The sequence below is a fragment of the Solea solea genome, chromosome 18 (genome assembly GCF_958295425.1).
Source record: "Solea solea chromosome 18, fSolSol10.1, whole genome shotgun sequence".
Classification (NCBI taxonomy): Eukaryota; Metazoa; Chordata; class Actinopteri; order Pleuronectiformes; family Soleidae; genus Solea; species Solea solea.
In genome coordinates, this window is record NC_081151.1 from 8,380,613 (window position 1) to 8,393,751 (window position 13,139).

A 13,139-nucleotide genomic window follows, 5' to 3' on the forward strand; every position below is an offset into this window, starting at 1 on the left:
GTGCTGGAGAAACGGTGCAAAGAAGGGAATAGAGAGTGTGTGAGTGTAAAAAAAAAATATAAAAATATGGGTTTAAGAAAAGACAACTCTTCTCCGACACATGGAGCAGATGTTAGCAATTCCAGAGCATAGAAATGCATTCCTAGTGTTGGAACCACGTCCTAATTGCCATAATGGAGGTGGTAAGCGCTGACAGTAATGGAGTTGTGGGTATCCATCCCCAGCAACCTGAATTAGGGGCCACTTGGCAGATCCACTTCAAGATGGCCTTTGTTTTTTCTGTTTTTAACAGGACACCTGAGTCTTTGAACATTCTTAATCTCGTTTTTTTTTTTTTCTGACAGGCTTGATGTGTAGTGTGTTTAACTTTCCCGCCCCTAATATGGTGTTACACGTAAGCGGCTCTGCAGTGTATTGGGAGAGGGTGGCGTGGGGATGAGGGCACGTGAGATAGATGGATTGGAGAGACCTGGGCGGTGAGTGAGCAAAGAGTTAAAAGCGCCCATGTGATGGGTTCACCTCTGCACCAGGCTTGGTGAAAGGCGGCGGGGTGCTGTAGGGGAAAATGACTTCCTGAGACATTACCATCAATCACCAGACAGGTCAGGCCCCCCAATCCCGCCATCAGGATGGAGAAGAGGAGAGGGGGGATGGGGACGTGGGATTAGACTAGAGGGGGAAAAACAGAGAGGAAGACTGGTTAAAGGCTTGTTGGGGAACAGACTATTAACAATATCTTTCTCTCACTGTCTTGACTGTTTTATGTCTTTCTCTTCCTCGGCCTATCTGTCTCTCTGTGTCTTTCTCTCTTTCTATTTTCCGCTCCCCCATAAAACGACTACCCAGGCATTCAGGAACAGCCCCTGCTGGTCAGAGTCCTCTTCTTGGCTCAATTGCATCATTAATTATTCCGAAGGCAGTAGGCTTGAAGCAAATCTAAAGAGGGGAAGAGAAATGGAGAGGGAGCAAGAGTTAGATGGGGAGATGGGGGACAGCTGTCTAACACCCCCAGTTGGTCTTGCTCTCACTCTCTTTCTTGCTCTGTCTCTTTCTGCAAATGAAGGATGGGAGAGGGGAGGGACTTGGGTTACCTCAGTGAGCGGTTGTGTTACATTCCTGCGAAGGGAAGGAGTAGGGGGGTGGTTCAACGAGTTGTTGAAAAGAACACAGACGCTTGTCAACAGCCTCCGAGCCAGGGAGCCATCATGCCTTGCTTTAGGCCTGGAGGTCAATGACCTTGTGATGCACCCAGATAGAGAGGTAGAGGGGAACAGTGAGAGAGAGAGAGAGAGAGAGAGAGGGAGGGAAAGAGAGCTACAGCAAATCCACCGTACGGTACGTGTCACGGCTTGTCTGTGGCAGAGGTCAGTCAAAAGCCGCAAAAATCTTCAAATCCTTCTCTTTCTCTCTTCACCCATAAAAAGGGTGTGTGTGTGTGTGAGCGGCCGGCGATGTGACCGTGGATTAGCTTTCCCCAAAGCACTCGTCGAGTAGAAGGAAGAGGAAAGGCAGACAGAGGCTGAAAAAGCGACGAGCGCTGGCAGTCGCGGCAAAATGGCCCATTAGATTTAAGGAGTAAAAGTTCATCAGCTTTATTAATGGGAAGGTATATAAATGAAGTATGAATTACCTGACTTTTATGGAGTGGCGAGAGTGAAACTGGAGTGTCTTATGATATAATGTTTTAGTGAGCTGTTCTCAGCGCTCTGATGAACAGGCTGCAGAGAGGAGGAGGAGAGAAAGAGGAAGGAGAGAAAGAGACTGAAGTGTGCTGGGGTCCCTTGAGTCCAGCGGTTGGAAGGTTGCCTGATTGTTGCTAACATGCGTAGCTGATCGGGTTAGCCTGGACACAGGGACGTCTGCAACTTCCAGGTTGTTTCTCTGTGTGTCATTAACTAGAATAGTTTATTAATTATCTGAATAACAAAGGACAAATAGCAACATATCTGATTGTTTTTTTCCATCTTCCCCACATACACACAAGCATGTTACTATGAACAAGCAGGCCTGCAGTTTTACATGCACAAGTGTGTTTATAAGCATGCATGCACACATACTGTATATATAAACACAAGAACACGAGTACACACATGCCAGACAGACACACACACAAACATGCTCCCCATCATCCTGTAATAAGCGGTAAGCTGAGCTAGCTGATGGTCATCCTCCCATGGGGCTGCTGGGTGGCTGCCAACTTCCTGCCTGCTTTGTCAGTGGATAAAGCCCCTAACAAACGAGAGGGCTGTAGCTAGGCAGGCCAGCCAGGTCGAAGGTCACCTCGGCCCCGGGGCAGGATTGAGCCTAAGAGCACTACAAGGAGAGAGAGAAAGAGGATGGAGGAATGCACTTAAAGATTGGCTGCTATTAACCTGGCCTTAAAGCCATCTTCTCTTCTCTTCTCTTCTCTTCTCTTCTCTTCTCTTCTCTTCTCTTCTCTTCTCTTCTCTTCTCTTCTCTTCTCTTCTCTCCTCTCCTCTCCTCTCCTCTCCTCTCCTCTCCTCTCCTCTCCTCTCCTCGTCATACTGACTCGCCTTTGAGCGCCATTAAGAAAGTGAGAGATCCTGAGGGCATTTGTCTGTCCACACTGTCTCATGCAGCCCAGCCTCTGGGTGTTGAGCAATGACAGGAGAGATATTTCCTTGACTCATACACCCCCTAGATGAAAGGAGAGCTCAAAGGATGTGCACTCCTGAAAGACAAAAATGTTATTCAGCTAAAGAGAGGAGGCACAACAGGTAGGGATGTGTTGACTGATCAGAGTTTGGCTGGCTTTGTGCCATGGAAGTACTTGTGATGTTGGATGAATGCACCCATGTTACCATCAACTATGCTCCCCCGTCTTATTGACAGGGACATGATCTGCAGTGTCCGACTGTCATGGGCCTAAGAGAGCATTTTACTGGCAGAGGGTGGAGAACAAATTGAGACAGTGAAGGAAAGGAGGGAAAATCTTTCTTTCCACCCCAGCTGTCCATTCAGAGGGAGAGAAAATTTGACATGGCTGACTTGAACACATTTAGCATCATTAGCAAACAGGAAGTGTCCCCTGCAGCTGTTTTTCAGTGGGGGAGGAGGGTGTTCCTGCCTTCACTGTAATGGACAAATGTTACCCACCATGTTTGACTTTGATTTTTGACCTGAAAACAAAAATTGACATTACAAATGTCCTATGATATCTTCCAAATTGGCTTGACATTCCAGAGCTGGCCCCAGGGGTTTCTTGTTTGTCCTCTCTAAGTGGTTGTGCTCTTGTTGTTGTGTCCTGAGGCTTGCTATTAGAACATACTGGCCTTTCTCTTGAGAATGTGGAGTCTTAAAGAGACATGGGGAGAGATGCAAGGCAAGAGAGGGGAGAGCGCCAAAAGAGGTCTTGGTTGTGTGTATTTGAATACTTATGCTCATTAAGTTAATGCAGAATGAAAGGGAGAACCGTCAAGTGGAAACTCTCAGAAGCTTCTGTTTGAAGAGTGAACAGCCCCCTTTTTTTTTTGCTCGCTCCGTCTGTCTCTCAGCAAATTAATCTGTTGCTATTTCAATTGAAGATCAGCCCCACTTTACTTTGACTTAGGAAGTTAAACAAAGTCTAAAGAATACAATAGATAAAGAGGATAAACTTAAAGAGAGCCTGTATGTTAATATTAAGTCCTTTTGCCAACAGACTTTATTAAAAGGCTCTAGGTTTTAAGTGGTTTACAGTTTTCTCCTTAGCACTCCAAAGCACTGTCCCCCCTGCTTTACCAATATTTCTTTATTTAGAGTAGCTTGTCAGTATATTAGACATTGGCTTATAATGAAGTAATGCTGTATTTAAGCAGCATTTATATATATATATGTATATTTATATATATATATGTATATTTATTTATATAGGATTAAACGTTATTAAGGTTTTGGTTAATGGTTAGAAATATGCTTGGGTGTGTGTGTGTTTGTGCAAGTAAAATCATTGCATTTTGCAGTGTTTACTTTTCCATGTAAACCAGTGGTGATGTTTATTCAGAGGATTAGTTCATTCACTAGCTGTAGTTTGCACTCTCAGTGACATTATGACTGAGAACAGTCGTAAGTGGCGTACATTTGAGTTTTTCAAATGCAGGCAAGAGTGGGTGGATCTTCACCTTTGTCAAGCTAAACCATCCTCTAATGAGATGCTTATAGGCCTTAAAAAATCACTCACCATGGCAAGATACCAATTACTTAACTCCCTATATGCAAGTGTTTTTATTTCAATAAGATTTGAACATTTAAACTTGTTAAATAGCAGCAAAGGCCTCTGTGGGTAGATGATGATCCTTCAGCTCAGCTATAGTCGTCGCTACAAGATGTTTTAAAGATTTCCTTCAGAGCTCCAGCTAGCATGGCTGTGTGTTGACATCAGGCGAGTCGGAGAGCAAAGCAGACGAGAACTGGGTGCCCCTGAGCAGGCAGTTACCACAACAAAGCCAAAAGACTGGTCTGAAAAACCAGGCCAAATTCCTGCCCTCTAGGACCTGGCTTAAAGCTTGAGCGGAAACTTTGAAAGAGGGGGATGAGAGGAGAAGAGAAGAGAAGAGGTGTAGTGAAGTGGATATGAGAAGAGGCCAGGCGGGTTAGCATGTAGCAAGAAAGGGATGGCTGCTGGGGCCTGTGGAGTACGGCGGGAGAAGGATAGATCAGTGGAAACGAGAGGGAAGCAGAGTCTAAGAGGAGACCAGGCCCCTGCTGTAAGGATGAAGGGATCATATTCCTCCTCTTGAAAGCACCAGGGTAGCCTTGTGGTGGAAAAAGAAGCCATGAACTTGATCTGACGATTAAATAGGCACATCTCTATGGCTGCAGGCCACAAACGAGACCAGGTCCTCGGTGCAGTACACACATGCATGTGCACACACTGTTGGCAAACAAGAATAGTCAATTCTTTATTTGGCTTAATTTCTATGTAAGCAATCAACAGTTTTTTTTCCAGTTTTACTTTCTTTATTGGATGAAAGTGATATATTTCCATCATTCTTTTATTATACCCAAAATCGTTGTGTAAATGTTCCCCTTAAACAACCCTCCCACTCTGCCTTTTTCGTTGGTCGATCCTCTAAGACTGGAGGTGCATTGGGATTGTGTGGGAGTGATTGCTATTTAGCCTCATGGAGCTTGCTACAATCAGATGCCTATATCTCGCATATCCTCCAGGGCTCCTTCCTCATCCTCGTCCTCCATCCACTCCTCCCTCCTCCTGACTCCTCTCACCCACTTTACTGTTACTGTAGCTTGGCAGGCAAGTGGAGCAGTTATGCTGTAGAGCTTCTCTACAACCTTGCACCATCTCCAGTGAACATAAATTAATGGTGTAGAGCAAACAGGCTGCTGGCTCGGGTCCAGGCGCTGGCTTCAGGAGCCCAGCCAACGATTGTTGTGGGGGGCCGTGGCAGCAACAGCAGTAGTAGAACTGCTGTTGCTGCCAACCAACCAGCCAGCCAGCCAGCCAGTCATTCAGTCAGAGGGGCAGACAGACATACTTGGGGCCCTTTCGCTCTATAATAGATGCTGTGGGCCTCACCAGTCTGCCTTGGATTTGCAATCATCAGTGTTTTACTGTCAGAGGGCAGTCTGCTGAGAGCCTTTACACTTGTGAAAGCTCTGGAGTCTGGAGTGAGCGTCGAGGTATGTGCTGAATGCGGTTTGTGTGAGGTGTAGATATGGATGTGCTTTCATTTGCTGTTATCAGAGGTTGGCATGCAGTGCATGCAGTTTGCAGGTTGGCATCATGTGAGTTCTGTTTATAAGTCGGCCGTATCTGTATCTGCGTGTGCTGATGAGAGTGATGCAGAGCAGTGGGGTTGTGTCATGTGATATTCTTGCCTGGTTTCAGACCGGTCCTGTGAAGCAGTTAAAAAAAAAATGAGATGGATTGAGATAGCATTGTAATAAAAAGAGAAGCAGATTTTTAGTTAGGTTTAGTTTACACATAAAAAAATATTGACATAAGCAGTTCAACATTATTCTAATTTGATACGAATAATTGTTTGTGCTTTATGGTGATGAATTTTAAACACACAACTATTCTTTTTTAATTGACAATTGTCGGTGTATTTGATGTTTGGAGACAGGAGTAATTAACTGTATCCAAATCACGGAATCTGTCAGAAAACTGCAGCTAAAAGCCAGATATTGCCCTGCGCATAGTAAACACTACATGATGGATTGAAAAACTCCAACTGGATTTTATTTGTCATATCTGTTTGATCTCGTAGTAATGCTGCCATGCTTTCAGTCTCACTCTCATTTGTCAAAGACGCCAATTGTAAAATTAATCATGGCGACTTGATATTTAGAATGTGCCAATCTTAGCAGACTCACCGCAGACTCCATATTAAAATGTCATCCCTATATTTGATTGCAGTCGTTTCTGACAGTGAATATTATTATCACCCTCCAGTCACTTTGATTAAAAACAAATAAGATCCCAATCAGTGTGAGGGAGGCAAATATGAAAAGAAACAATAACGCTTTTAAAACTCAATTGCACATTCGAGGTATAACCATGAAAAATAATAATAATTATATGGAATCATGTCTTTGGTTATTGACACCTATTTTATTGTGTAAAGCATATAGATGCAGATGATCTACAAAGTCCTCTCAATGAGATGAAATTGCTGTGGCTACATCACACCAATCATCATTAGCAATTCCTTTGTGTTGCCATAGCACTGGGGGTAAACAGCCAATGGCCTGTGATTTCCTGGGAGTCATTAGCATGGAATAGGTTTGCAATCCACTGCAACCTTGTGACCTGGCTCTATAACTCATGTCACACACTGATGATGTCATTCATCAATGGGGTCCACCAGCAGGGCTGCTGGTTCAGTGGGTGGAGGGGTGAAGGAGAAGAGCGGGAAATGTGGTGGTGGTGGTGGTGGTGGTGGGTGGGGGGGGGTGTTTGAATGGAACAGCCGGGATAATGATCGGGCTGTGGGATTTGACAACAGCGGCAAATAGGTGTCAGGAGAATATGAAACTGATGTATAGTGAGCTGGATGTTGAAGGAGCAGACAGGAGCCGGCATGGGCCAGAGGTGTGGTGTGCAGTAAGAGTGGTCCAGCAGTGGATGTGGTTATTATTGTATACAGTGAAATGCCAGGCAGGGCTCAGGGGGGGTTTAAGGACCATGCACAGCAGATGATGGAGCTACCTCAGCTTGTAATGTTCAGCAACCACAGGAGCAATTACATCCAGCACTATCAGAGAGCACAGAGCCCATCACACCCTGTAATTTAGCCAGCTGTTGGTTACACATACACACAGCTCCGTTCTCAATGACTAGCAGAATGTGATCCACCTGTGCATGTGCCTGCTTTTGCATTTTTTTTTTTCCTCCTCGGTCTGTGTTGATGTTTGGTCTGTGCTTCTTCCATGTGTGCATCATCAGGAGAGTGCATATTTCCACCGTGAACGAGCTCTAGCATGATTAACAAAGCTGTTTCGATTTGAGGCTGTTGTTGTCCAGACAACAAATTGAAGCTGCTCATTTCAGGCCCTAATTCTTTATAGACCGGCTGTTTTACGTTTTGCGGTCAATCCTCTTTTAAGGATATTGGCCTTGGTGTTTGTAACTGAACATATTGAGCGGATCCAAAGCTAGTGGGGGAGATTATCAATAACATCTTTGATCTTTCGCTGTGTTTGTGTTTCATCCATTAAATAACCATGTCATACTGTCTCCTGAGGGTAGAGAAGGAAGAAACACATTAGAGCAGATTTAGAATTCTGTCTTCCTAATATTTACTCACCAATTCAGCTCACGTTAGCTCTTTACATATCGTTGTTTTTTATTCTTTCTATTCTTATTGGGTGATTTCTGAACATATATATTTTTTTTACTGGGGCAATTAACGTGAAGAGGTTACTCTGAGGTCTAAATAGATGTTCTTCAGTTTCACAGCACTTGCAGCCGCACCATGGCGGGCTTCTTATTTCTGCATGTGTGTGTGTGTGTGTGTGTGTGTGTGTGTGTCACCATCGCCACCACACGCCATTTTCTGCAGGGCTGCGATTTCAGAGCACCTTGCTTTAGGGAAAGCTGCCACATCAGTGTGTGTGGCCTGCAGTTGCAGCCGTAAAACTGTACTATACATATATGTGCATGTCTGTAGACAGGCGAGAGGGAGAGAGAGGGAATTGAGGACAGATGATGAAGGGATGAAGATATGTCACATGCATACATATACTGTGTGTTTATATGTTGGTGGGGCACATGGGCTGTAGTGTTTCAAGGGGGCGATGTGGTCTAACACAATGAGACAAGGAGTGGGGGGGATGAGTAAGGGCTGAGAGGGGTATGAGTAGAACTAAATAGGATTTTTTTTTTTTTTTTTTAGTATCGTGTCTATGTGGTCGGAGTAAATCTCCTTACTCAGGGGTTTTGTGTGCGAGAGGGGCTTTAACGTCCCCACTCTCCTTGATGAGACATCTTTCTTGTTAGTTCAAACCATTCATTACGCCGTGGCTGCCGGACAAGCTCTGCCTCTGGCTGGTGTATTTATCACCGGGCTAGAGCGCACGCTCTGGCTGACAGTAGGCGATTGATGACCGGGTCTGGGCCTGAGAGGCTGAGGAAGCCTTAATACAATGTAAATGACCCACTCCCATTTCCAATCTAGGCTGCTCCTCTCCTCACACCTCCTAACCACGTTATCTTTAGCCATGTCTCTGTATGTATCTGTGTATGTGCCTGTCTGTGTGTGTGTGTGTGTGTGTGTGTTTACTTAGGAGTGGGAGGGAGTTTGTGTCGTGTTATATTTGCAAGCATGTTTTGATCATGACCGAGGTCATAGCTCATGTGACAACCCCAAGGAAGCCGACGAGTGAAAACGAGGTTTCACTCTTATTCCATGGTGTTGTCCAGAGGAGACATGTTCAAGTTGCACACATGCACGGGGGGGGGGGGGGTGATATAGATGTGCATATCTGTTCTTACACACACACTCACACTCATCTGTGCATGGACAAACAAAGACACATGCACGGTAGGTCAGAAATTGCTCTGGCTACACCCAGCCAAGGAAATGTCAGCGCCTGGCAATCAAAAAATGTATTTCTATTCAAGCTTTATCATCTTTCCTTTGTTACTGATTTAGCATATTAAAAGGGACTATGTACACAAGTACAAATCAGATTAATCCCTCTCTGCAGCCAGGACTCATTATTGGTCCAATGTCAGTCTTGTTTGTTATTAATTGAGCACATTCCTCCAACCCATCTCACCTTTAATTAAAACCGACTACATTCAGAGAGCAGTGCTATACCGAAAGGAGAAATCTCCCTCTCTGCTGATATGGAACCTCACTTACATCAATTATTTCAGCAGCAAATGAGAAAATAGCTTTTGAGCAACTGTTATCATTTCAATTTAAAACTGAATTCACTTAACATGAACCAGGAAGACATGGCCTGCGCCTTCTCAATTAGTCTGGAGACAAAGACGGGGGAGAGTTTTGAGAATGAAGGTATTTTCCTTGAAGGGAAAGAATGTGTGTTAATGGAGCTTGAAAACCACCTGAAAACTCCTGTTCTGGGTTCGGTTTCTGACATTTAAAAGGAATTTGTGCGGTGATTTGCAGGTGTTGCGTCTATTAAGTTTTTCGTATGTGCGTGTCTGTTTGCACATGCTTGTATTTGTGCGTGTGTGTGTTCGTGGAACTCTGAGCATGCATGCTCGCTCTGTGTGCAGCGGCTGAATTAAACACATAGCGTCTCATTTGTTTTGTGTGCGTGCACCCCGACTCCTAATCTGGCCCTTAAAGACATCTGTCACCAGCGATCACTGTTGTTTTGTCATGCTTCATAGCAGGCCCAGGGGGAGCAAGGCAGCCCAAGGTCTGCCATTTCTATCAGCCAGCGTTCTCTAGATTGGACCTGACACAAATAGTATCATTGCAGCCCCGGTTGCAGAATTACATCTTCAGGTAAAAATCTAAACAAGGCCGTGGAGGAAGATTCCACCGCGTTAGTCTGTGTTCGGCTGCTGCCTATGAAAGAGCCACCACCGGGATGCATGTCGGAGGAAAAGATAAATGTATTCGCAGCAAATCAGCACCCACTCATTCTGTTCCCTGGTGTTATAAAAGGATTCTTAGACACCGTAGTATCCGTGTGGTTTGTCGGCGCGTGTGCGAGCGCGTGTGTGCAATGTTTTTATTTGTGCATGGTGCATATGTTCAGTATGTGCACTGTATGGTGCACACTGTAAGTGTGTGGGTGGGGCAGGAATAGGGAAGGGGGTTATCACAGTTGACAGTTTTGACAAACTTGTTTGACCAGCTCTGACAGGTTTTGCACTAAACTCTCCCTCGCTCACTTTCTTTCTGTGTGTGTGTGGGTGTGTGTGTGTGTGTGTGTGTGTGTGGGTGGACACGTGTAAGCTGTGAATGTGTATACCGTGAAAAGGAGGGGCAGGGTTGGGTGGAGGTCACGAGAAGGTGCAGTCTTGGGTTACACAATACAACAAACACAGGAACATTTTGAATACAAAGTGTACAACGGCTTGGGGGTTTGACATGCAGTGCGTGTTCCCCTTTCCAGTGCCGCTCTATACGAGTATGCTTCATTAGTGTGTCAGAGGCTCATGTGTGTTCTCTGTCTGTTTGCTTCCCGCAGCACCCATACCCCTCTGAAGAGCAGAAGAAGCAGCTAGCCCAAGACACAGGCCTCACCATCTTACAAGTAAACAACTGGTGAGTCAAGATTTCCTCTCGCCGTATCTCCACCTCCAGCATCGCTCTGCCTTTCATTTCTCAAAAGCCTTTGCCTCCCTCTCCCCACCAGCTAAGATGGCTAATACTCCTAAAGTGTGAAAACCGTTTATGTGCAGCCCTCCCCGTCACGTATAGACACAGACACACACATGTACACACACACAGACAACCTTTGTGACATTATTATGTTTAAGCTACCAGGATGTTCTAGTGTTATCAGCAAACTGTTCTGAGGCTAAGTCAGTGGTGTTTGCGGTTTGATGCACGTGTATTCAGTGGGATTTATTTAAGGGAGAAAGACAGAGATCAAAACCCCCCAGAGCCCCCCACACCCACCCTGTCCCTTCATCCAAAATCAAACCTAGCACTGCCACTGGTGCCCCCACAAAAGGCAAAACAGCCTTCCACCCCCTTTCCCATTTTATACCAGCAATATGGTGGATTAAGGTTTTGGTGGCCTGGCCAGCAGGGCCTTTGTAGATGGCTTAGCACATAACTGGGGGTGGTGGATTAAATAAAATGATCACAGAAGCAAAGAAATGATACAGGAATTACTTATCAAAATACTAGCCCAGGTTTTATCTGCAGCTTAATTTTGTTCAGTGCATTCTCAGGGTGATGTTCAGATTAATTGAACTGACAGCTTCTTTTCAAAATTCCGGCAAGGTATTTGCACGGATTTCAGGTCTTACACAAACTTAATTATATGGAACCCCATTTTATCATTCTAATTCCATGTAGCGGGGGTTCTATTTACAAATGACAAGTCTGTGCCTTTTATTCACAGCTTTCCTTAATATATTTATCAAAGCGGGTTCATTTACAAAGTGCTCTATCTGTTGGGTACAGGCAGGCTGACATTAACGAAAGCTTTTAGGTTTATCAGACTCGCAGCCTGACAAGCCACCCGAGGGTCAATTGATTTTTTGGTTCTGTGATTCATTTTTTCTCTCATTTTTCCTGGATCACAATGAGAAACAAGCCTGGAGAATTAGCCTGGTTTGTCGGGCCTTATCTATCAGCTCCCCTCCACCCCTCATCTCCTCCCCCCCTCCATCCTCACTTACTCTCTCTCTCTCTCTCTCGCTCCCTCACCCTTTTGCTTTATTTCCTTCCAGCCAAAGGGAAGTCAAGCTACTTAAATTGGCCACAGGAACTGCTGTTATCAGACTTTAATGCACCCTACAGTGTGGATAGCATTTCAATTACACCAGTAACCAAAGATTAGCCCCCGCTTGCCTGTTTCATGCCTCGTGCCATCGTTTCGGGACGCCACACACCTTACCTACAGGAGCAGAAAATTGAGTTGCCTTGCCTGTGTCATGGTGATTAATGCAGAAATAGTCTGCTAACCTGGGAGGAGAGCGAGCGCACGAGCGCACGAGCGAGAGAGAAATAGACAGAGACATAGACAGAGATAGATATAGATATAGGACGAGTCCCTGCCTTCCCAGAGGCCATGAAATCCAAGCCCAGCTCTGAAATACCTCAGATCCATTTATAAAGAGGTCTGAAAGAATCTCGCACTGAGTAACATCTTCATGAACCCTGTTTCCACACATACACACACATGCACATAGGTGGTCACTGAGCAGTGTATTAATGTTACACCAGCTGTGTTAACAAAAACACACCAGGAATTGATTTTCACAAATAAAGTCATTAGAGACATTTAGGCCCATGTCTGGCACATTCTGCCTGGAAGAGAACAGATGAGTTGAGAGGATGCTGGAGTTTTCTTTCCCCTGTAGATCGTAGCCAGGCAGGAAGGTGAGTTACAATTAAACGTCTCTTTGTTTCGCTCTTAAATATCGGGCTCCTGTGAGTGTTGATATGCTCCTCACAGGATATGACAAAAGTCTGCCATATGAAATTCCTGTGAAAAAAAAAAAAAAAAAAAGCTCATCAAATTCCTGGCCGGCCCCTTGCATTGTTCTGTAGTTCTCTTTGATACATGGCTGCTGCCATGTTACTGGCCAAAGAGAGGGAGAAAGAGAGATAGAGACAGAGGGACGGAGAGACAGAAGCAGAGGATGAGTGGGGGGGGAAAGGGAGGGGACGGGCCGCCGTCTTCGGTTTCCAGAGCTCTCCCTCGGGGAAAGGATGTGCTGAATCAGGGCTTTGTCCGCCGGCACAATCACAGCCGTGCAAGGGCACAAGGGTGCTCTGTGTGATAGTCAATAGACAGTGCATCTCGCTCTCTCTCTCCCCTCTTGCCCCATCGCAACTCCCCGTGGACCCTACACCCCCCCCCCCCCCCCCAACTGACGACTCCCTTCGCGTTTACCTGCAGCTCACCTGTACACACGCGAAACAAAACATGCGTACGAGTGACCGCAGCTGGTTTTCGAAAACCCTTTTATCTCCGTCTGATTCTACTGTAAATCTAGTCTATGTCATTAGCGA

General features: G+C 45.4%; 1 protein-coding gene across 10 annotated transcripts in view; it reads left to right on the forward strand.

Moving 5' to 3' along the window:
* The window catches only part of meis2a (Meis homeobox 2a), a 77,022-nt gene that overhangs the window by 42,276 nt on the left and 21,607 nt on the right, over window positions 1-13,139 (forward strand). For all 10 annotated transcript variants that reach the window (XM_058616103.1, XM_058616104.1, XM_058616100.1 and 7 more), the window contains exon 9: window positions 10,636-10,712. In XM_058616103.1, coding sequence (XP_058472086.1) covers window positions 10,636-10,712 — 77 coding nt within the window. The remainder of the gene's footprint in view (window positions 1-10,635; window positions 10,713-13,139) is intronic.